Source organism: Channa argus, chromosome 8 (genome assembly GCF_033026475.1).
Source record: "Channa argus isolate prfri chromosome 8, Channa argus male v1.0, whole genome shotgun sequence".
In the NCBI taxonomy this organism is placed as follows: Eukaryota; Metazoa; Chordata; class Actinopteri; order Anabantiformes; family Channidae; genus Channa; species Channa argus.
In genome coordinates this window covers 10489395-10515134 of record NC_090204.1, presented here as the reverse complement: position 1 = coordinate 10515134, position 25740 = coordinate 10489395, and the positions used below count along the sequence as shown (strand labels likewise).

The window sequence follows — 25740 nt, the reverse complement described above, 5'->3', positions numbered from 1 at the left end:
ATGTATTCAGATGTTTATTTGGTGGTAATAAAATAGGTATGAAAAAATAATGTAAAATAAATTGTATTGAAGGAGATCAACATTTATGGTGTCTTTTCTTTAGGCAGATGCCTATCTTTGGTGCACCACCATGAATCTTAACCTTTAAGAGAAAGTTGTAACTTGAACTTCTAATGTTGAGCAGAGTTCCCTCTAAATAGTGGACACTTCAAAGACAAAAAGCTCCAGAAACTGAACAGACAAGCCCAGCCTAGAGGACAGGAGAGCCATTGAACAGAAGCTTAGATTAACAATAATCCTCTGTCAGACTTGTTCAGAAGCTGCTCAAATCTCTTGCCTATCACTCTGATTCCTGTTATAGTTTGTGGTGTCTGTCAAGGTAGCTGCAAATGGCTCATAAAAAACTTATTAAGAAACTTTATAATGAGTTATTTTAAAATGTTGCAAAACTTAACTTTACATGTGTTGAACATGTTACATTTTAACTGTTCAACTTAGCGAGTCTTCACAAGAAAGTGAGGCAAACAAGTGAACAACATAGCTGGAAGATGTAACCAATCGGTTGTACTGAGAACAGCCTAAAATATCGCTCCAATAAACTGAATTAATATGGCTGGTATTATGTTTTGAGATTTATTGTTATCGCTTTGTTTGTTTGTTTTCATATTCTCTTGTATACATCTAACAGACTCTGGGACCGGTCATACAGTACAGTGAACAAACATCATGGGGAAGCTGGCATTTGAAACAGGACGAATCATAAGTAACTAAATGCCTGAAACTATGAAACGAAATATCAGAGACGAAAAGGGGCTCTATATAGTTCTGCATCAGTTACTTTTCAATTACAGCAGCCCAAGCAGAACCAAATTGTTAGTGTCATTTATCGACTGTGGTGCTCTCCATTAGTGTAACAACTGAGAGAAATCCATCCTGTTGTATAACCACCTGGCTGTCTTACAATAACAAAGAGTTCATTTCTGTCAGTTGCCCTTAAGTCTTTCTGGTGACACAAGGAACAGATGAGAAGTGTGCACCAGTAAACACATAAAGGGACACAGAGACCACTGGAATCATGGCTGCTTTTCTCACTGTAGTTCCCTGAAACAATTCCTTAGATGTAAGAAGTAGTGGGTGTCTAAATTCACAAGGGTAATGACCCTGGACAACTGAGATGCTCTGTATAAAAACATGCTTAAAAAAAGGCTATATTTGCCATATTTGCCATATTTTCTATATTCCTAGAAGTATGAATATTGTTTTTTTTTATATAATTCCTTTTTATAAATATGACAGAAATTAAAAATGTTTGCAACATTGCAATTAATTAATAATATGTAAAAATGTTTTATTTTTCATAGCAAATAACGATAAACCAAACATTTTTTGAATACTTATGCATCTAGCCATCTTTTTAGTAAAGTTAATGTCATGTCTATTATTTATGCCTTGATGATCAACCCTGGTGATGTGGACCAGGCAAAAGTAGCCGAGCGCAGACAACATCCCCAATCCCCCTATGTGTATATTTTTTAATACTTTGTGAGGAAAAACTGTCAACCATATCCAAAGTACAGGACCAAAGAGAAGTAAATAATGTATGCTTTTGTTAGATTCTTAGAAGACGATATGTGCTACGCTTTACCCATTTCAAATGTCGAAGATTTCAGACCTGTGCACAAAACAGATTTTGATAATCAGAAGGTGTATCTGGTTCACAGAACTGAAGAGAATGGCAGCGCAGGCCAGCCGTGCGAAGCACAGATTCTTGCCCTTGCAGGTAAGTTGCCCTCCTGTCACATCTGATTTTCTCTATTTAGCGCAGTTTTTGTCTATCCCAGCAAATAACGCCGATGTGTGCGAAAGTCGGAAATGTGTCAGAGCAAGTCTCTTTGTCCGATCTGTCAAGACGTGATCAGCTGGAATCTGACACTGATAGCCACAACAACGTCCTCGGCTGTGGCTAGCTAAATATGCTACTTAGATAAGCTAAGATAACTTTGGCAAGGAGTCGTACTTTGTGGCCAATATGTTACAGATATTTACATTTAAAGTGTCGTGTTCCAAGAGTTATCTCCCTTGCTTCGATAGATCAGAGCTGAATGTTTCACTAAATACGTGGCATGTATCGTTAGCCAGTCACAAACGTTGTTTACAACACGAAGCTAATGCTTGCTAGCTTTCTGTGTAGCGTTATTCGTTCCGCGTTAGCATCTTAGCGCCGACGCGCTGGTTAACTGCGTGTAGACGCAGAGTTGTCACTACATATAAACACACCTGACAGCCAGTGGCTGACCTGTTGTCGTTTTTGTAGGGGGGTGGGTAAACGTAGTCGAGACGCTATCCCGAGTGCTTTTAGTGGGCTGCGGTTAGCTTGTTAGCTCGCTTATGTGTTGGTTTGTGTCAGAGTGGGGATGCGCTGCTGCAGTCACTGCCGTGTGTTGGTCGTTCGTGTAGGCAGCACATAACAAGCTGCACTTCAGCAATGTATTAGCGTCATGGTTGCTTCATGACAGCACATCATTTTATTTTGTGGTAGTGGCCTAATTTGCTCAAAGTTGGCTGCAGGTACGCTAAGTTAATGTTTGCTCACTGTCGTTCTCTATGCTCGATTTTTAACAAGCTACAACGCTAATCTCCGAATCTGAGCTGCCTGATCTGTGAGATGGGTCCAATCTGGTTTTAACACCTCCACAGCATCACAAGTGTTTACAGAACTGTATAGTCAGCTCGTTTGTATCACAGTTCGCTATAAAGTACAACCTAAATGTTACTGCACGGCTAAAAGTGCAAAAGTTTTATCTTGCCCAATGGGGAGACCAAACACTCTCGGTCTGAGTAAAACAAATGGATTAAAGGGTTCTGTAGCTTAGTGCTTCCACGCTCTATGGAAACACATCTAACTTTTTCGAAACTTTGAGTTTCTTCCTGCTTGTTTTTCTGCACTTGACAGATACAGTAGAGGAATTTGAAGACAGTATAATGCAAAAGAAGATGAAAATTCCCAAGATGTCCATCAAGAATTCAGGAAACTCTATTGAGAACAATTTTGGAGAGGAGAGAATGCCACTCAGGCATAAAAAGGTAGGCACACATCAGTCAGAACAAGTTATTAATTATGTTTTATTAAACAATTTTGGATCCTATAGTAGTTTGAATGGCTCCTTGTTTGTATGATGGGGTGCAAAGATTATTTTCACTTTTTTTTTAATCATATCTAAATTAAATAGCAATGCATCTAATGTGAAAGTGTATCAGCATTTTATAGTATGTGTGAATCCATGACAGACTGTATGCATCATGTTCATGCATAAATGGCACTAGTCATATCTTTAAATATATCTATTGGCGATACAGTGTCACTGTACCATAAACTTGGATGACACCCAAAATCCCCCATGCTATTTTTACCATATGCTGGATTAACACAAATTCGGCACTCTGGACAGCTTTCCTTTCACAGACAAATCCTCTGAGCAGCTCATCAAAGAACTCAGTGACTCCTCTTCTCCCAGTTCCTATTGAGAGCCACACAGTCTAAACAAACCCCTGTCTGTATGTCTGCCATGTCATTTTTGGATTGATACATGATTTCTCAATCTGTTTTGCCTTCAAACTGTTGAGTGGAATCACTTATAGTCATATACAGCATAGATTAGTGAAATCATGTAAAATATATTTAATCAAGCACAACTCCAAACATATTACACTTATTTGTTTTTTGTCTTAATTTTTTCCCAACATGTCAATGTCCTTAGCTTTCATGTTGTACCAATTAAAATTGCCTTTCACTTGTATTTAGTTCCCTAAATTGACTATTTTTTTGTTTTTGTTTCTCAGGCCCTGAATCAGGACCACGGGCGTCCCCTTTCTAACTCCTCTAAAAGCTTGGCAGCAGTAGTGGCACGCCTTGAGAGAAACGCAGCCAGCTCCTGTATGGAGGGTGAAGAGGACCTGGATGAGGACCGGTTGGCTGAGGAAGGAGAGGATGCAGATGATGAAGATGAAGACATGGAGGCAGAGCATCAGCATCATCATAACCAGCAGCAACAGCAGCATTTGGAGGTTGACACAGATTGTGTGTCTGAAGTAGCTGCAGCAGTGGTTCCTCGAGTCTTATACGAAGAACTGGTTCACAGTTACAGGCAACAGGAAGAGGAGATGAGGAGGCTGCAGCAGGAGCTGGAAAGAACCCGAAGGCAGCTGGTGCAGCAGGCCAAGAAGCTGAAAGAATATGGCAGCTTGTTGACAGAGGTCAAAGAACTGAGGGACTTCAACAGAAGACTGCAGGATGTACTTCTCATGAGATTAGGCAGCGGTGAGAGGCCAAGACTACTCACCCCAACACATAAACTCCTGATATTTAATAGTAACCTTTAACCCTATCAATTATTGTCCCCTTCATTTCTACTCAGATAGTTTCTACAGTAATTATGAATTGATACCCTTTGGGAAGTAAAAGTGCAGAAGTTGAATTTAGCTTTTGATCATGGCACACAATGACAATTATGACTTTCACGATTATGTTTGGATTTCAATGTCCAAGAAAAGCTTGTCTGCTTTGGCTTAAGTGCTGAGGTTGACAGCAGTGGCTAACATTAGCATAATGGGTGGCAAATTGGACCAATGATTATAGTAACCATCCTCGTGCCAGAAAAGGTTGCAGGTTGAGTCCTTTCTTACTATGTGCCAATGAAGCAATTTACATAGAAACTGAGTCACCTGCCTGTTCACTACTAGGTTGCTCTAAATTGGAACAATGTACTCAAAGTAGTCAACAGGGTAATAACTGTAAAAATTTTTGAAGACCCCTTATAGCTGATTCACTCGGGTGTGGAGCAGATCAATCTTGCTACCATGCAATAGGCCACACTTTCAGATTACTCTGTATTGTAAATTGTTTCCTCAGTGTCACATACTGTGTCTTCATAGTCCACAGCAGCATTGAATACTTAAGATGTAGGATATGAGGGGAAAAAAAAGAACAAACTTTTCAGAGGAAACTCAGAGAAATCACCTGCCTTATCCTACAGGTGGTGGAGCAGTTACAGAAGTGTGAAATTTTCAATTACAAGAAACAATGTCGCGAGATGATAGACACTATTGTTCCCAGGGTAATCCAGCAATGGTATTTGTAATAGGTCTGGTAGTTTAGGACATCCTACACAGGATGTTTTAAGCCATCCCATCTCTCCTTGTAGATTTCCACAGAGGTGCCTGGCTACTGGCTAGACCATCTAATGGACAGACTAAAGATAAGAGCACCCTGGGTGCTATTGGGCACGATGCAGTTCAGTGACCACTTTTAAAACTCATCAGCTACATTGGAGCTTAGCCTAGCTGGCCACCAATCCAGCTTAGTCACTGGGCTAAAATAACCGCCTATTTGATGCACAGAGATGCCTATGCCTAAGACAGGAAGCAAGCAAACAAGCTGTTTGGCACTGTTTATCTGTTAAAACCTATGGAATGTATGACCACATGCTGCTACATACTGTAGACATTAAGGTGCAAAAGGCACTTTATTTGGATCAGGAATTACAATATGATTATCATAAGAAGATTTGGTTCTAATATATTAACCACCCTATTAAAATGGATGGGGTGGCCAAAACATTAGAATCAACTCTTCTTATAGTGCACTCTATTTCGACTCCACTACCCAATTTGACTTCAAAATAAACAAATAGAACATTTTTTAAACTTTCTGACAGTTTCATCCTAAAAACAGAGAAATTATAACCTCGCAAAAGTAAATTTCATGGCAGAGCTGCTGTATAGGATTGAATTAAATTGCACTGGTGGTCATAATGTTATGCCTTATCGGTTTATATCAGGCTATTTACAACTGTAAAAATGTTCTAGACTCAGTGTCATCCCCTATCCTTTTAAAGGTATATGTCTCATTTGTATTTCCAGAGCCTATGCATGACAATGGCACTCAGACAATCAAGGCTGAGGTGGTTGAACCCATTGTTGAGGCACAGGAGACATGCAGAGAAGAAGCTAACACCAGTTCCAGCTACTCTCCCTCCCCTAGAACAGTGTACACCTGCAATGATGGGAAGGTTAGTTAAAAGTTCTTTTTTTAAAGACATAAATAGACTGTGGATGCTGACGCACTTCTATTTATGTTAAAGTTTACATACATGGACACTTTCCTTACATATGCACTGCAGACCATAATGGCAACCACTGATGGCAAAAATAAGAAATTAGTTTGTTGTATTTGCCTGAACAGCATGGAAACGCAACAAAAAGGAAGAACTTAATGTGCAACCATTCAACAAGATCATGGCCAAGAATGTCCAAATACACTATACATATTTACAATGCATGAAATGAACATTAAGTTTACATGTCGGTGTATATGCAGTTGGTGAAATCACATTGTGGACAGTCTAACATATACACAAAGGTAATTCATACTCTTGCAGACTATGGCTGATTACAAAATGTTTGTCATGCCGATTCTTGCAGACACACAGAAAGCATGAAGTGGTTGTTGGGGACACTTCAGTTAGATTTTCATGGTGCTTTTCAGGTGGTGTGTGGTGACCACACTCTCAACATCTGTCTGTTTATCTGCTACCCGAATTTACACATGATATTTGTGATGTTCCCTGGCTATACTCAACTCTTTTTTTTTTTTTTTATTGATTTGAACATTTTCCTTTTAAAGGCAGAATCATTCACTGGAAGACTCAAAAATGGATTTGTGAGCCTTCACAACAAGGCAGATAAAGGCTTTTTAGTGGTTTATTCTGTAAGCAATAAAAAAGTCCTATAGTTTCAGTTAGGATGAGTTAAGAAAAACATGACATTTTTATTTTTCATTTACATGTCATCTATTCAGTTACAAATTTCTGTAATTCAAACTGAAATTTATATGGTAAAACATTACATTGTAGTGCTGTTAAACCTTCATTATAATACCCAAAACCCCTGTCACCCTTTGGACGTTCTGAACCCTTCAGATCCCTCTCTTTGTATCCCTGGCTCTCTGCCTGTGAATGACTGTAGGAAGTAGCATGTTTTTGTTTTTTGTTTTTTGTTTTTTTTTGTAGGAAATGCTGTACTTCCCCTTAACACCCATTAACCTGGGAACATAGTGTTATAGTATGTCAGCCCTTTCCCACTGACTGCCCTACCCTAGCAGGTAAACAAGGTTGAAAAGATTATTATAGTTCCTTCAAGCCTAGCCAGCATCATCAGTGTTTATTAGCCTGTTAAGGTTCTTTCCTCCCGCTACTGCTGTAACTCAACCAGCATCCTGTCTCTGATGACAGGGGGGGAATTGGTACTACAAGCTCAGGGGCCTGCAGCCACTTCAGGCGTGAAGAACACTTGCAAATTAGAACTCTCCTACATCAGGGACCCCATATTAATTATTTGCACGTGAGAAATTTAAAGTGACTGACAGGTTAGACCGTGTGTGAGAGCGTGACAGGTGGGGAAGAGGTAGAAAAGAAGGAGAGATGGAGAAATAGAATTGACTGAGAGCAAGGAAGGTAGGATGAAAACAATCTTGTCTGACTTGAGGGCAGTAAAAAGCTTGTCTGCTGGCCAGGGGCCTAAAGCACATTAGGTGCACAGGGGAAAGCCTTTTGGATGGTCGCCAGAAGACCTTACAGTGATAAGAGAGTAGAGAATGGAAAGAGAGTCACATTTGCCCCTTGCTGCATTAGCTCACCTAGAAGACCACGGTAGCCTGCCTAGGCTGGGAATCGGCTTGGAGTGTTTGGCGTAGGCTTATGAAACGCACAGTGATGGTGTGTAGAGAGCTGCAGGCTCAATTCATAGTCTAGGTGATCCAGGCTACAAACAGTCTGAGCTTATTTATGAAACTTGGTTGGGAAAAGTGGTGAATCTCTAGGTTTATAATTTGGTCTAAGTGGGAGCTGGTTAAGATGTGTTCTCACTCTCTAAGATCTGCCTTGTCAGATCCCACACGAACCATTGTAGCTTGGTGAACCAGCATCTAACACAAGTGATTCAAAGATCCAGGCTTATCCCTTCAGAGGCTGCGAGCGGAAAGGGTTCAGGTCGTTGATTTGGCATGAGTTTGCAACCCTTATTGCAGCAACCCTCAGATTTTTTTATCCAGTCTTGAGACCGGCACCAAGGTAACCCTTGGTGGCTTGGCAGGGCCACACGTGGTGGGGTGGGATTCGAACCCGCGGCCCTCTGCATCCCAACCAAATTCTCTACCTATAAGTCACCAGGATCCCTCAGAACCTAACACAAGTGGGAGGTCAATATTGTCACCAAGGGATAAAATCTGTGTTTCAATTTGAATTTTCATATAAATTCATGTTTTCCAATAAAATTCTTTTGCTTCTGAACAAAGTACCAAATAACGTTGACCTAATAAATGCCATGGTAGAGGTGGGTGAAAAAATAATTTCCTTCAAAATCATGATTTGTGTGCTTCAATTCTGATTGGATTACGAAACTACACTTTTGTAGTAATATTGTCAGAACGAACAAAACAGAACTTCAGCGTGAGGACATGTTGCAACCTGGATGCACGCAGCATGCACATGCTATTCTTAGCTGAAGGTTGATCTCCACCTTTCTAATGAATGTTTGAGCGCATTTTAGTAATTTGATAATGACTTTTCCATAGGGATGGTATAGGATTTTGTAAATATAATGTACCCAATCACCAGCAGACTAAACCCTGTTTCACGTATAATCTACAAACAGTTTCATGACAAATCAGCCCCGGACATTATCTGTAGTTGCATTACACATGTAATACACAGCAGGAGATCGTCCAATTTAAAAGCGTCCAATTCGGGACAGAGCAGCGTGTTGCTCACATGGGCTCATGCACATCATATGGACTTTGTAATAGGGGGCTTGCAGGATGAAGTTTCAATGATGTCAGGAACACCTCATATGGAAATGTACATTCTCACGTACACCCCCTCTGGACAAGTCAGGAGAATTTCAGGATTTCAGTGCATGTGTGAAAGGGGCTTAATATACGGAGGCCTAGGGGAGTGCTGTTTAACTAGGTAATCTAATAATTTAACCACTATTGTAAAACATTACCTAGTCATGCAGAAAATCAGATAGCATTCATTCACTGTTGAACCATAGCAAAATCACATTTTATTGCAGAAAAACAAATGTTTTATCCCAATATAAGTTAAATAACCCGGTATCACAAGATAATGGCTTAAAACAGATAGCAGCATCCATGACTGTTCTCGGCTTCGAACATTAGCAAGGCAGACCCATGAACTGTGGTTTTGTTTTAAAATACTTGCAGCATTCAGCATTTTGTATAAAGGTGACTCCTAATGCTGCAACAGAGTCTTTTCCCCACTGCTGCAAATAAAACATTACCGAAAACACAACAGAGTGCTTGACTTGGATCGAATCCTATCTTTGTCATATCGTAAGATTCCCACCCCTACCCCACTGTGTTCTTCGTTTTCCCACTTTCTCGCGTTTTTTAAAAACCTTGATAAAGCTTTGTGATTCAAGGCTTACTATTATTTAAGTATGTGGACAACTTTGATAGCATATTTTTATATAAAAACGTGGATGTCTTATTTTTGATATTAATAGGACCGACAGATCTCAATGCAGTAATTGCTAGAAAGTAAGTATGGTAAAAGCATGTGATAGATTAGTCTGTTCCCGGATAGAGCATGTCCATCTTAAAATTGTGCCAGTTCTGGTGTTTTTTTTTCTGAATTAATACTAGCCACAGCACACCTGTCGTCTCTGCAGGTTCACCTTGGTGGTGGGATTTGGGTGGAGGAGGAGAAGTGGCACCAGCTGCAGCGGACCCAGGGAGACTCCAAGTTCACAAAGAACCTGGCTGTAATGATCTGGGGCACAGAAACTTTGAAAAACCGAAGTGTAACAGGAGTGGCCACTAAAAAGAAGAAAGACGCCCTGCCCAAACCTCCACTGTCACCCAGCAAACTGAAAATCGTCAGAGGTAAGATTTTTTTTTTTTTTTTTTTTTTTTTTTATAATTAGAACCTCTCTTAAACTGAGACAAGATGAATAGCATCAGGTACAGAACTATAGCTTTTTTTATGTTGTCTTTCAGTAATTGAGTCATATTCATTAGATACCAAAGAAAAAATCAACCATTTTTACCTTGATGTGGTCTGACGGCTCACACTCCTTCCTTCCTCAGAGTGTCTCTACGACCGTGTATCTCAAGAGACAGCTGACAGTGCAGAGATTACGCAGAGATTGTCCAAAGTGAACAAATACATTTGTGAAAAGATAATGGACATCAACAAGTCCATCAAGAATGAGGAGCGGCGGGAGTCTAAGCTGCTCATCAGACAGACAGTCAAGATGGAGAACTTCACCTATGATGGCATGTAGTTATCAACTGTTGTCACGCCAGCGCCTTCTCCCCCCGTGGTCCGCAGGATATTTAGGGGACTTGGTATGGGTGATTGGGGGATGTTTGTCACAGTTTCAGGAGCAGTATTCCTTTGACTCATTGGATTGGTTATTATGTGAGATATTTAAACAAAAAGACCTCCCATCAAAGACAAACCATTACGTTTCTCTATGCCCAGTTTTTTCATTGGCTTACAGACAGCTTTACCCACCAGTGATAGGTTAGATATGTGTGGACTAGTGTGATATGAGCTGACATGAGTGTTTTTTCTTTTTTTAAGCTTTACAGTGGAATTGATACATGGTTTATTGAGGTGTGTCCATATATGTCAAAGAAAAGATGTAATTTTTACTTTATTGTTCTGTGTCAGAACATAATTTTGAGTCCTTAAACTTTTAAAAAGTAAGAAGAGTTTGTTATCCTTGACGGAGTGATAAAAATTCCCGCTTGCATTAGATTTTAGATGTGTGAACAGTTGGATGTTGCTGAGCTTTCTTGGTTTTTGCTGTCCTTACGTACTGCATACAATGGGACAACAGCATCTCAGATGCACATGTCCTAATTGGTAATAGCCATATTGCATATTGTAAGTTGCTCCAAGAGATTAATTATTAGTGTTTAGTCACTTTAAGGCTTAGAATTAGGTCAGTAACACTTAAGACTTTATCAAATAGATATCATTGGGAGGCTAATGACTCTAAAATCTGTATAGTGCTGTATTTGTTATGTTGACCTTTTAATTATAAACATTTGCCATCTCAAGAGAGCACAAGCAAAGGATTTGATGGGATATCTTTTATGTTATTCTTAATCAGACATGTCACTTTCAGACAATTTGAGAGTTTCAGTTCTAGTGCAACAGGCATGTAAATGCCTAGAAAGGCCTTAAATGGATTAGGCAATCATCAGGGAGTGGTATGCCTGTGGGTTTTTTTTTAAGCTGTGATTGTAAATGTATAGTAAGCTAAAGCGATAAAACTTCACCTGCACTTTGCTGTGAGAATGTGAGAGGTTAGGTACTATTATATGTGATTCGCACCATTAAATTGAGCTGCGTTGGGTAACTTGCTATCCCCCCTCCTGTTAAAAGATGCAGGGCTGTACAGGACAGTGTGGGGAAGAAAATCAGGACATGGCTCTACACGGTTTTGGTCATCGTCTTGTGGGAGCAGTGTTAGCTGTGGGTAAAGCTGTCTGAAACACTATTGTGCTATTGAAGTTTTTGGGCCTGCTGAACCCCATGATAACCCCCTCTTCTTTAAGCCACGCCACTGGAGAACAAAGTAAGGTCGCTCCAGTGACAGTTTCCTTTAGAGCTATCAGAACTTTGAAAATGTCCTTTTTTTAATTCTTTCCTTTTCCTCCAGCTTTATTGTTTTGATCCAAAATGGTTTGTGTGGCTGTCTGCAGTCTGGAACTAAATGCTGCAGATTGAAATCTCAACTGTGACCTAGCTGTGGCTAACTGTGAATTTGCTGCAGAGCTGCCCATCAAGCCTTTCTCCTTTTCACGCTGTGGATTCTTGTTTGTCGGTTGATTTGTTTCTTTCTATCATTTTGCTTGTCTTGGGTTTTTGTTATTTCAAAAGTTTAGATCAGCCTTTTGTTAAGCTAAATTTTGTTTGTTTCAATTTATACTCCTATTCCATTTTACACTTTAAAGATTCTGGTCAAGTTTTAGTTTATCCAATCTGATTTTGTAATTCCATATTACATGACAATTTCCTGTTTCTTTTTACACATTTTTGGTTTTTCAAGTTGTTGGCTTTAAGCTTGACATTGTTTCCAAATGTACATCAGTGATAATCTACAAATGAAAAAACACCCCTCTTTCTTAGCCAAAGTCATTTCTGTGGAACAAGAGACACAAGGCTTCCCTAAACGTGAGATTTTGACAGAGCCCCAACATTAAGCTGCATTCACAACATAGAATTTTGAAAAGCTTCACGTAGAATCTACCTTCTGATGATGGAAGATTAGAATGTGTACTCAGCTGAAGTAGTGAGACCAATACAAATAATTTACATTAATTGCACTTTAAAAATCTGGCCAGTTTATTCAATACTAAAGAAATGTATTTCTGGGATTTGTCCTTTTTAAATTTTTAAATTTAGAGTAAGGCCATGTACTATTGTGAAGCACCTTATAGGTAGTTTTGTTTTTTTGAGTCATGAAATATAGTTTTGCTTCATTCTCATGTGCAACATGCCAACGCTACACAAAGGTTTTAGACTGAATTCTTTCACAATTCATATTTAAATGTTAAAAAAGTCAGTTATGGCTAAGTTGGCAACTTGACAAGCAAAAGTCAACGACTCTGTCAACTTTCTTTTTTAAGCTTCAAACATTCACAAGTCTAAAGATAATTACCTATGAAATGTGCAAGCTAACTTGAATATGTGCTTTAATTTCATGTGTCGAGATTCTGGTTATGTATAGATATATAGAAATAATTGTGTATTTTTACAAATGAGTGGTAATTGTAAGCCAAAGTATTGAATGCTAAGATCAAGCTGAAAAAGGGGATGATGCTGACTGAGGTATCAGCAAGGTTTGCACAAAAAAAATGGCCCATGCCAAGGTAATAGAACTTAGTGAATCTTAAGCCACCAAAATGGTGACATTTCAATTTTTTGTTTTTTTGTTTTGTGTTTTGTTTTGTTTTTTAAAGTTCCTGAATATTTCCCTTTTACAGTATCTTATAGGTTTTTCCTGTATAAAGCAACATGTGCAGTTTATTTGCTGTAGCGTGTATTCAAAGTACATGCTATTTAAAAGAAAGAAAAGATTTCTGCTGTGCAAAGCAGCCTTGCTGAAATTCTGACACATTGTCGTGTATTGTGTTTGTGTTTGTTTCTTTGATGTTTGATGCCAAAAGGAGGTGTGGCTAAATAATGCTTTAAGGTGGAGCATTTATAGAGCTATTACATCATCCAAAACGATACTTTTTTCTAGTTCCATGGAGCGCATTGAAGCTTAATCGTTTAACTAAAACCATCTTTAGCAGATGAAAGCTGTGTGGAAGTACTGGATGTTTTAACCCAGATTTGGCTTAATCTGTGATGGCAAGGCCAATTTTTATCATATGTACCAAGCCACTCCCAGAGGAGCACTTTGGGCTTTAGCTGCATATTATTAATGTACTCCAATACCAGTAAACTGGCAGAGCCATCAATGGGTATTATAGTCTAGTGTGGCTCTGTGGCACAACACCAGACCTTCCAGTTCTCTCACCATCACACTCAAGTAGCAAGGAACTGTAACCTCACTGGTTCTGTGATCCTCTTCCTGTGCCACCTCTAGTCCTTCACTCTCCTGATATTTATATGGACTGAATTTAAAATTTCACGTGTCAAGATAATGGCAGATCCTGTCCAGATCTTCACCTGGTGTTTTGGCTTATGCTGTGAACACCTGTTAAAGCTTCAGAACTGAGGGAGCTTTGTGTTGCTTTTTGACAGTTTGATGGGGGGGGGGGGGGGAGAGATCTGTTTCTAGCTTCACAGCTGTTAAACAAGATAAATGTTTTCATCTTGCAGTTTTGTCGCTACGTATACGCAAAACACATTACTGTTTGAGCCTCAGATACAAAGTTAAACTTTAAATGAGACAAACAAATGTAATACATTGTTAGGCTTATATTTTCTTATGGTATCAGTAACTTTGTACACAATCCACAAACCGGTTCTACTTCATCTAACTTCACCGTCCTACCTCATTGTTACTCTGGTGTTTGTTTGTCAGTGACTGTAAACTATGTGTGTATATTAAAAAAAATCTATAGGAAAAGTTATACCTGGTTACTCTCAACATGTACAGCATATAAAATATTATAAAACACCTCAGTACACAAATATCATCCTTAGGAGAAATCAGTTTTATTATCTGCTTAAAGATGCTGCTGTAGAGGGGTGTCTGTGAGAGGGGGTCGTCTCTGAATATATATCTTCGCTCTTTGCTATGTTGTACAGTTGATCAGTGGTTGTGTTCTGTCTGTATTGCATTCTGAGATTTTTACTGGTTGAAGGTGCTACCAGCAAACAGTTCAAAAATTGATCTGTCTATCGGACCTCAAATGGTGCTGTTTTTCTATGTTTTTATCCTCATACAGCTATGTTTTATTCAGGTGTGTCAACCGCCACTATCCCCTCAGCTAATCAAATTCTAAGCCAAAATATTTCGCAAAACTGATAACCCTGCTATAACTGTATCAACTATATGCTATCCGTCCAAATATTGTAGATAGTAGTTATATCCTCAGCTGTGAGTTTCAGAAGTACCTCAGAACATGCTGATTTTCAATGGATGCATCTGCTTTTAGCACCTGTTGTCTACCAATTTTAAGTTGTTGGAGTGTATTTTCAGAAATATGCATTTTTAATGGTTAGATCAGGTTACACTTTAAATATTCTGTATGATTAGTTCAGCTCAGATAACCGTTAAATTTAAAGAACACCACTGTTCACTGGTTGCCAGGTTGTCAGAGAGAAAATCTCAGTTGGACTTGGCAGTACAATGCAGTAGATGAGGTCCTCAGCATGAAAGGAAAAAGAAAATGTTATGAGTTTGAGATTCCATTGATGGCTGTAGTGTGTGTGTGTGTGTGTGTGTAATACATAATGGAGTTATTAATGGTGATTTTTAAAATGTTCTAACAAGAACCCTATGTGTTTGATCAAGAGGTTCAGATTCTCTTCGACACATTCGTAAAGAAGGAATGTGCACTTTTGCAATCGCCCAGTTGTTTCTTTTGTCCCTACCTGATGTTTTAATAATTGAAATTTAATTTTCATTGTGAGACATACGAGTGTATTGTAGAGATTTGTTCATGATTGACTTACTTTTAATTGTCTGGATTGGGCTTATATATTCAAAAGTGCATTATATCTTCTTAACCCTGTGCAGTGACACCAATGGAATCTTTCCCTCACCAAAGTGTCTGCTGTACCTTGGGGTTTTTCTTTTCTTTTCAATATTTCTTTTTTTTTAATTTGGGGGGTCAGTATGTATGTGCTTGTGTTTTTGTATTTTTCCCTCTGATCATGCCTGTTAACATGAAATGTTGCTGGGGAATTCCTCTCTACTGTGAGCAGTGTGTGTTCCCACTGCAGTTGGTTTCATGGAAACACTTAAGCCATTTGTTGGACTGTTTCATAATGGTTCAGCTTAGCTCTGGTCCAGGAAACTGACCCAGAGATATTTGTGTGTAACTGAATTCCTATGCAGGTGTTGACTTGTAATCATCTGATACCACATCACTGTTTGGGGGGGGGACAACCAAGGAGGAGGATAACTGGAGTGTGTTTAAACCTTTGAATGTTTCTGTACATCCTCGGATTGACACAAAAAAAAAAAAAAAAAGGGGGTGGGGGGACAATGGCGACATGACAAATCCGCATAGAATTATTACTACATTTTCATACTCGAGGAGTTGACTCAAACTGAGTTATACAGGGCTGCTTGGGTGTACACCTGTCTGCAATAGTTAAAACTGCATTTTGATGGTCATTAGGGAGCGTTCTAAATGTATGGAGTATTTCTAGCTGGTATGATGATGTGAAAAGGATTTCAAGACTATTGCATTAAACACTCCCTCACCCCACTTTAGCCTCCCAGAGGCACAACCTTACATTTACAGGAAATCTTAGAAGTATATGCGATAGAGAGTGTACATGTGTCTGCTAAACCGGCCACACCTCTGCTGTGCGAGCAACTCTTTGATGCTTAGCATCATGTTCTGTGTTTTCTCTTGCTGCATTCAGGAACACCTGTTTAATGTATAGATAAACAAAAATAAATCCAGACTTTTATTCTATCAGCACAAACGTCTTGTTGTCTTTTTGTAATTTTCTGCTTCATGGTCATTTATCAAAGAACAACAACAAATTAATTTTGATGTTGAAAAGTTAAGGATTAAAACCACACTAGAAGATTCAATGTAAAACATTTCCTTTTTTTATTCCCCCCCCCCCCCATTATTGTGTTGTGTTAATGTGTCAGAAGAAAAAGTTTATATGTAAAAGAAATTGTTAGTTATTTCTATTTTACATAATTTTGGCAGAAACAGTAACTTCCTGGGGTCTGTGTTCTCCCTCTGTATCAGCTTCACGCATGTTCTGTATCACGCATGTTAACTAGCTATTGTCTGTTGGTCTATATCAAACACACATACAGTATAGCAAATAATCACATCCAAAAATGCCAAGCTATTGCTTTAATTAACAACACCTACATAAAATGATTTACAGAACAAACCAAGGCAGACAGCATCATTTTTAATCAATTTTCTGACAAAGTCTTGCCATAACCTATAGTTCATGGAGATGTATGGGGACGTTGCGGGGACTCTGAAAGAGTAGCAGCTTCATTTCCACAGCTGATATTTTCACCTCAATCTGTATATTTCAAAGGACCAAAAAGGGGGTAACTCTTGCAAGTAGCTTGGAGCACAAACTAACTTCAGGCCTTGATGGTGTTATTTTACAGTGGAATACCACTTAACTGATGTCAAAAGAGTTCTTATTTTCAAATTGGTGGCCATGTGTGCGGAATGAGTTTCATATAACCTTAATGACCCCTAGGCTAATGCAAATGGCTCAGCACACAGCAACCCAGTGCACTTTTAATTTAAATGGAAAAAAAATTAATTTGAGTTTGTCATATAATTGCAGTTTTAAAACATACTGACCAGGACACCGTAAAAACCTGATTTCCAGATGGAGGCAGATGAACTGTTATGTCTCAATTTACAGATCATTGCATAGCTGTGTGAGGTCCTAGTACCTTTTCATGCTACATCTGAATCCAGCTTTCCACTGTCATAGGTTCTGTAGTCAACTTTTGTTGCCATCTCAATCAGCCCTCTCACCTTAATATCCCTTATTGTTTTGGACACAGCAGCAAATTAGTTTCAACTTTGGTGTGTTTCAGAGCACATGTGTGCGTCTGCAGTGAAGGTGAGTTACTTGCAGGCAGATTGTTCTCAATGTCAGCCACAAGATAACAGGATGGCAAAGCCTAACAGTTTACTGTATTTGCTCATTCCTGTGTTGCTGGCCTCTGTCACACAGCGTGCCGATACTCGTTTCGGCAGAGCTGTATCTAGCGTGTCCCATGCCTGGAATTGTAATATTGCGAAAGCCGCTTGTGAACAAGATAAGACAGAAATGGGTGTTGACATATCAGATTGCTTGTAAGATTGTTGTTTGGAGAGGCTTGCTTCTGAAGTGAGCACCATCGCCGAATGCTAGATTTGGTTAAAACCACATTCACCACTTAAAGGGAAGAGGTCCATGTGAAGGCCACCTCCCTGTTTTCTTATGACTGGGCTGCTCACTCCCTCATTTGCTCATTCCTCTCCCCTTTCTGGAACACTGATGCATTTCCATATATTATTGCCTCTGTAAGCAAGTGTATCATGCACCCAGGCTTTTCCTACAGCCCAAGGGGACTTCTCAATGTCATTATCGCTAAAGCCTGCCGCATGCCTGTAATGTATTGCTGCCTGGCTTTATTGGCAGCACGATGATTCAGTGGTGGTGATGATGGATTAGTGCCGGCTGGGTCGAGCTGGGCTGGGCTGAGTTGGTCCAGACTGGGTTGGGCTCTGCAGCCTCAATGTCTGTCGCATTAACACAGTGTCGTCCTCACACACTGCAGTCTACAGGGAGACATTGTATTTATGTCACACACAACCTAATGAATACAGTCATTTCTGTGCTTTTATGGAGCTTCTTGGAACATTGTCTGATTCATCTCATTCACCTTTCACTTTTCATGCAGCACCGCATAATAGGTGGCAGTAATGCATCTATTTGATGTTACTGTTTTGAATGTGAAAATATAACCACTGTTGTTGCCTCCTGGAAAGGGAAAGTTCAGAGAAGGTGCACTGGGTGTATATGTTACTCCCACCCCAACCACACACAAAAACACACTGTTGGTAGAAGAAATGGACAATGTGGTGTGTTTTACTGCTGAATATGAAACACACTCCATAGAGCACAGCCACCCAGGCTGAACTAAACTAAATGGTACGCTGGCCACCAACTAAGATTCTAAAGCCAATAATCAGCTTCTGATTGCAGGCTTTTCAGACTTTCCATGCTGGCTTACTATTGTACACTCTCACAGTGTTTGACTCTAGCTTCACTGAGAGGAAATGAATAGACATTAGTTTTAATTTCTTACTGCCTGCAGCAGCAATTGGCCATCATCTGTGCCACTGTTAACCTCTGGTGCTCTGAAAGACACAAGCAAGATACTCCTCACCACATGTGTTAGTTTTGTTTATTACTACACAGGAGGGCAGCATTTAACATGTATCACTGAAGCCTGCAAGACATACAGTTTTTATTGCAAAGCATGGATGACTTAAACAACATACACCCATTGGCCACAAAATTACACCATCTGTGGTTTTTGTATAAAAATATTATGTTTTTATAAAAAATAAATAAATGGTGATCTATCATGTGTCAGTTCATCCTTAACCAACAGTCATCTTTGATGATCTGCTTTTATTAGTTACTGTAAATGTTTTGCCATAATTACCACATATTGAGTTTGTGTACTTCTACCACCTCTGTATGACACTTTGTAGGGTATGTGGCTGAGTAGCTGCAGAATGCTTAGAGTGGTTTGCCATAACTAACTGAAATTATTCACTGTCTTTATCTTTGACCCCCCCCCGCCCCCCCTCACATCACCCCCAGTTTGCACTTTTGCACAGTTACTCCCCTGAAAGCATGGAAAGCTTCCTCATTACTTTAATTAATTACAAACTAACAAAACAGTCGGGCTTATGTACTTCTAATTTAGTTTCATTTGTGTCGTTAGTTTGATTGTGTGTGGAGCGTTTTATTGTCTAATGTCTTAGAGATTTTCTGTTATTGTTTTCCATTTTAGGCACTTCCACATAATCTCCACAATATCCATTTACAGTGTAGGGACACTGTATGGGATGAAGATTATGCGAGAAATGTGCTCATTGCATCCTCTTTATTGCTAGTAATGGTATTGAAATATAAAATATTTATTTGTATGTTTCCACGTTTGTCACGGTTTATCTGACAAATGACTGCAGGATTGACAGACAAATTGATAAGGATTACTTCTGCTGCTGGCCTTCACACACAATATGTTGCTCTGCTTTCCCTGCTCCTTACATAGTGTACGGTATTTGTACCCACCCATACCTACCCGCATTTCTCCACGTTGTCAGCTGACTGTATATGTGATAAGATATGCTGGTAAGTCTTGACTGTGGCTGTGAAAATTCTCTCAGCTGCCAGCATTATTCGGAGGTCCTTATCATTTTTAAGGAGCTTATTTGGCTGCTTTATTGATAAAAACTGGGAAAGTTTGGAATAAATCAGCCTCTCTGGTAACTGTGTGTGAAACTGAACTCTCCAAACTTTAATACACACACATGTACACATACATACCTGGTGTATGCGGGTGCACACACACATGCATATTTAAACTCAGAGCTTTTAAATGGCCTCTACTAATGCAGACAGCTCTCCCGATTAGGAAGATTCAAAGTGATGATGAATTTTTCATTCTCTGAACATTTAAGCGAATTATGGCCCAAATGAAGAAGGTTCCAGTGAATCGCCATGGCAGGAGCCGTTATTGGCAGTCAATGTCACTGTCACAGTGCCACTCTGCCCCACCGCCCTAATCACTAGAGCTGCTTAATATTCATCTCCCACTGCTCTCTTGTCGCCTCTCTCCTCCCTGACTCGCCTCACCTCTATGTTCTTTTCTCCTCCCTTTTCTCATCATGCTCTTTTTGCTCTTCTAGCTTTAACTTTTCACCTTTTAGCACTGTCCTCCACTGTCCTATGCCAGTAAAACACCTCCGACCCCCACCCCAGAAGTCTCTCTCTCTCCATAGATGTGTAGTTTAAAATGGAAATCTACTAATTGCACAATAATATTTTAATGATAATTTAATGTATTAAATAAAGCTTGTTACAAGCTAAGCAATTTTGTTGGATTTCAAGGGCAATCAATCTGTGTCTGATGCAGTCTGCTCACTTCCTTGATGATTTAGTTGCGATGTCAGTTGTGTGATTTCACTCATGCAGTCTACAGCTCCAACTACATGTTGACTGATCCAAAAAATAGGCAGTGTTGTACATGTAAACATTCATCACCTATTCCCTAAAATAAAAAAAAATAACAAATATTTTTTGCTTCATTGAAGGAATCTGAAAATATTCACAAAAGAGTTATAAAGAAAATTACATTTTATAGTTACTGTGAACCTCGTACTTGATTGTGTACAACCAGCACAATTAGTTTTTTTCTTAACAAAAAAAAAAACTGTACAAATCACACAATACAAAACATAACAACAGTGTAAGATACCGCAAAAAGACAAGACGTGTTACCTATGTACAGTGTATGTTTTCTTGTGAAGGTGCATCGCAGTTGGAGAAGTGAGGAGGGGTAGTGAGGATGAGCAGAAAGGGTATAATCATAAAAGAGATAACAGTTGGGATGGGGATGGGAAAGTACAGAGTAGGGAGTAAGGATATAAACCTGTTCTAAGCATATGTATTATATAATACTTATTAATGAGAAAAGTACATTCATGTAAATTAGGTAAAACAGAAGAAAGTGAATAAATAATAATAACAAATAAATAAATAAACAAATAAAACACACACATATAAATATATATAAGCAAAGAGTTAAAATAATAATGTTCATAATAAAATCAATAATAATAGTAGTAGGAATAATAATGATGATAATGAAACTAATATTAACCAAAAGGTTTGATAATAACATTAGCAATAATAGAAAGCACAACCAGCACAATGAGTTGATGGACAGTGCTTAATGTAAACCTCTAAATTTATTTAAGTTGTTACACATCTTTCACCTGAACAATATATTTCACGTAATTACTATCAGGATGCATTCTGTAAATTCATGCCATTAATATGCATGTAATGCAGTCTGCATGTAGTGCTCTTAATGTAGATTGGTACCGTTAATAGGGGACTTACAGTTTAGCTGTAGTTTGACATTAGGCCTTTTAGTCCTGCCTATAAACAAACTCGATGCCCAGTTGGTTGTTAATGCCAGTTTTTTGTTTGTTGTAAACAACTCTTGTGAAGAAATTAACATACCTGAGCTGTTTGAAGTCAGCTTAGCTTTGTGGGCCATTTTTATTGATCAAGGATTGTTTTACTATGTAATAAAAGATGAGTAGTTCAGTTTTCATTTGGCTTCACTCCAATGTTTTTTTTTATCAGAGTAAACAAGTAAAAAATAATGAAGAGTTTGAGCTAGCATGACAAAAGACTAAATTGCCATGAGAAAGAAAATAAATTGTGTAATTCCTCTTTTTTATGTTTAAACACTGGTCATTTAGCTTTCTTCTTTATTTAAATGGTAATGTGACGCTGGCTAAACAACCATGGTGAATCAGCCTCTGAAGAAAGCTTCGGTGTTTCAGGCTCTGGCCCCCCCACCCTCGGTTTCTGACAGAGGGACGCAAAGTGGAGAGCCGACTGAGCGACAACTCTATTTGATGTTGGATCATTAGGTGTGATAATTTGAAAGCAAACCTTTTTTAGCCGTACTTCCTGAACACACAAACAAATAGATGTTCTCTATTATCTTTCCATGTACCAAAACACATTATGAGTTGATACTAAACACTCTCTCTCTCTGTGGCGTACATAAAATTGAGCATAAACACCAGTGATAAACTGTCACTTTGATATATTTCTCAAATCCATCAGATTATACTTAAAATAAATTATGTCAGTAACTTCTGCAATACAACCGCAAGGGGGCACAAGCCAGTGTCTTCTTGTGCCAGTCCCAAGTCTGGATAAATGCAGAGGGTTGTGGCAGGAAGGGCATCCGACGTAAAACACATGCCAAATCAAACATGCGAATCGTGACAAAGACTTCCATACCGGATCGGTCGGGGCCCGGCACCGGTGCTGTTGACCTACAGGGTACCGGTGGAAATTGGACTACTGTTGGTCGAAGACGAAGAAGAAGAGGAGCAAGGTGTGTTCGCAGGCAGAGAGAGAAGAGGAAGGCTAAGAATGTAGGACCGACAGTAGGGACTTTGAATGTTGGTACTATGACAGGGACAGCTAGGGAGTTGATCGACATGATGCAGAGAAGGAAGGTGGACATACTGTGTGTCCAGGAGACCAGGTGGAAAGGTAGCAAGGCTAGAAGCTTAGGAGCAGGGTTCAAGTTGTTCTGCCATGGGTCAGATAGGAATAGAAATGGAGTAGGAGTTATACTGAAAGAGGATTTTGTGAGGAATGTTCTAGAGGTGAAAAGAGTATCAGACAGGTTGCTGAGTCTGAAGCTGGAAGTTGAAGGGGTGATGTTCAATGTTGTGAATGGTTATGCCCCACAGGTAGGATGTGAGTTAGAAGAGAAGGAGAAATTCTGGAGTGAGTTAGATGAAGTGATGCAGAGCATCCCCAGAGGTGAGAGAGTGGTCATTGGTGCAGATTTCAATGGGCATGTAGGTGAAGGGAACAGAGGTGATGAGACTGTTATGGGCAGGTTTGGTGTTCAGGACAGGAATGCAGAAGGTCAGATGGTGGTTGACTTTCCAAAGAGGATGGAAATGGCTGTAGGAAACACTTTCTTTCAGAAGAGGCAGGAACATAGGGTGACGTACAAGAGAGGAGGTAGAAGCACTCAGGTAGACTACATCTTGTGTAGACGCTGTAATCTGAAAGAGATCAGTGACTGTAAAGCATTGGTAGGGGAGAGTGTAGCCAGACAACACAGGATGGTGGTGTGTAAAATGATGCTGGTGGTGAGGAAGATGAAGAGGACTAAGGCAGAGCAGAGGACGAAGTGGTGGAAGTTGAAAAAGGAAGAATGTTGTGTAGTTTTCAGGGAGGAGCTGAGACAGAATCTGGGTGGTTTGGAGGTGCTTCCAGATGACTGGACTACTGCAGCTAATTTGATCAGGGAGGCAGGTAGGAGGGTACTCGGTGTTTCATCTGGAAAGAGGAAAGCGGACAAGGAGACTTGGTGGTGGAACAAGGAAGTTCAGGAGGGTATACAGGGAAAGAGGTTAGCTAAGAAGAAGTGGGACACTGAGAGGACTGAAGAGAGTAGACAGGAGTACAGGGAGATACAGCGTAAGGTGAAGGTAGAGGTGGCAAAGGCCAAACAAAGAGCATATGAGGACTTGTATTCTAGGTTGGACACTAAAGAGGGAGAGGTGGATTTGTACAGGTTGGCCAGACAGAGAGATAGAGATGGGAAGGATGTGCAGCAGGTTAGGGTGATAAAGATAAGGATGGAAATATATTGACAGGTGCCAGGAGTGTGATGGGAAGATGGAAGGAGAACTTTGAAGAGTTGATGAACGAGGAAAATGAAAGGGAACGAAGAGTAGAAGAGGTGACTGGTGTGGAGCAGGAAGTAGCAAAGATTAGTTTGAAGTGAGGAGGGCGTTGAAGAGGATGAAGAGCGGAAAGGCAGTTGGTCCTGATGGTATACCTGTGGAGGTATGGAAGTGTCTAGGAGAGGTGGCAGTAGAGTTTCTGACTACTTTGTTTAACAAGATCTTGGAGAGTGAGAGGATGCCAGAGGACTGGAGGAGAAGTGTACTGGTACCAATTTTTAAGAACAAGGAAGATGTGCAGAGCTGTGGCAACTAAAGAGGAATAAAGCTGATAAGCCACACAATGAAGCTGTGGGAAAGAGTAGTGGAAGCTAGGCTAAGTGCAGAGGTGAGCATTTGTGAGCAGCAATATTGTTTCATGCCTAGAAAGAGTACAACAGATGCAGTATTTGCTTTGAGGATGCTGATGGAGAAGTACAGAGAAGGTCATAGGGAGTTGCATTGTGTCTTCGTAGATTTAGAAAAAGCGTATGACAGGGTGCCGAGAGAGGAGCTGTGGTATTGTATGAGGACGTCTGGAGTGGCAGAGAAGTATGTTAGAGTGGTGCAGGACATGTATGAGAGCTGTAAGACCGTGGTGAGGTGTGCTGTAGGTGTGACAGAGGAGTTGGAGTGGAGGTGGGTCTGCATCAAGGATCGGCTCTGAGCCCCTTCTTGTTTGCTCTGGTGATGGACAGACTGACAGATGAGGTTAGACAAGAATCTCCATGGACTATGATGTTTGCAGATGACATTGTGATTTGTAGTGACAGCAGAGAGCGGATGGAGGAAAATCTAGAGAGGTGGAGGTCTGCTCTGGAAAGCAAAGGAATGAAGGTTAGCCGCAGCAAGACAGAATACATGTGTGTGAATGAGAGGGACCCAGGTGGAACGGTGAGGTTACAGGGAGCAGAGGTGAAGAAGGTGCAGGACTTTAAGTACTTAGGGTCAACGGTTCAGAGCAACGGTGAGTGTGGAAAAGAGGTGAAGAGGCGAGTGCAGGCAGGTTGGAACGGGTGGAGAAAAGTGTCAGGTGTGTTGTGTGATAAAAGAGAATCAGCGAGAATGAAAGGAAATGTGTTCAAGACGGTGGTGAGACCAGCGATGTTGTTCGGCTTAGAGACAGTGGCACTGAAGAAAAGACAGGAGGCAGAGCTGGAGGTAGCAGAGCTTAAGATGTTGAGGTTCTCTTTGGGAGTGACGAGGATGGACAGGATCAGGAATGAGGACATCAGAGGGACAGCTCATGTTAGATGTTTTGGAGATAAAGTCAGAGAGGCCAGATTGAGGTGGTTTGGACATGTTCAGAGAAGACATTGTGAATATATTGGTAGAAGGATGCTGAGGTTGGAGCTGCCAGGCAGGAGGTCTAGAGGAAGACCAAAGAGGAGATTTATGGATGTAGTGAGGGAGGACATGAAGTTAGTTGGTGTGAGTGAAGAGGATGCAGAGGATAGATGGAGGCACAAGATTCGCTGTGGCGACCCCTGAAAGGGAACAGCTGAAAGGAAAAGAAGAAGATGTCAGTAACTTCTGCATCCACTGAGCACCTACCACTTAGAGCCACATGCTCTAATAGCAGTATCCTCAGGTTTGTCAGAAATTCACAACAACACGTTATCATTACAGGTAGCAATAGGTCAAGGCGAAATCAGTTGATTATTTGCATTTTTTTGGTCACGATCAAATGCACAATATTACTGTATAATATTATTATGATGAGTAAAATAACCTTATAGGATTTGACTCATTATTGCTTTTTGTATTGGTCTGTTGTTTCTTCACAAACATTAGCCACAACTATGAAAGAGTGATTTACTTTAACGAAATTTGTCGTGATGCTTAACTTGCCTTATTGAAACTGCCTACTTTCAAAGGACTCACCTTAGTTCATAACGTCATGCAGGACAAGGCTCAGCCTGGCCAATCTTAGCAGTGTGCAGCTACACAGCCCTGTACAC

General features: G+C 40.0%; 2 protein-coding genes across 4 annotated transcripts in view; both read left to right on the top strand.

Annotated features, from left to right (window-relative positions):
• Nucleotides 1–25740, top strand: part of agbl4 (AGBL carboxypeptidase 4) — a 268727-nt gene that overhangs the window by 196678 nt on the left and 46309 nt on the right. The window lies entirely within an intron of this gene.
• bend5 (BEN domain containing 5) lies at nt 1396–16198 on the top strand. Of its 3 annotated transcripts, XM_067512203.1 has the most exons (7): nt 1404–1598; nt 1722–1780; nt 2954–3084; nt 3841–4318; nt 5920–6068; nt 9748–9961; nt 10166–16198. In XM_067512203.1, the coding sequence occupies exons 3-7, from the start codon at nt 2983–2985 to the stop codon at nt 10360–10362; spliced, it is 1140 nt and encodes a 379-aa protein (XP_067368304.1). In that variant the 5' UTR covers nt 1404–1598; nt 1722–1780; nt 2954–2982; the 3' UTR covers nt 10363–16198. The 3 variants fall into 3 exon arrangements, with proteins under 3 accessions (XP_067368303.1, XP_067368304.1, XP_067368305.1); XM_067512202.1 differs by having other exon boundaries at nt 1396–1780; XM_067512204.1 differs by lacking the exons at nt 1404–1598; nt 1722–1780 and adding an exon at nt 1806–2568.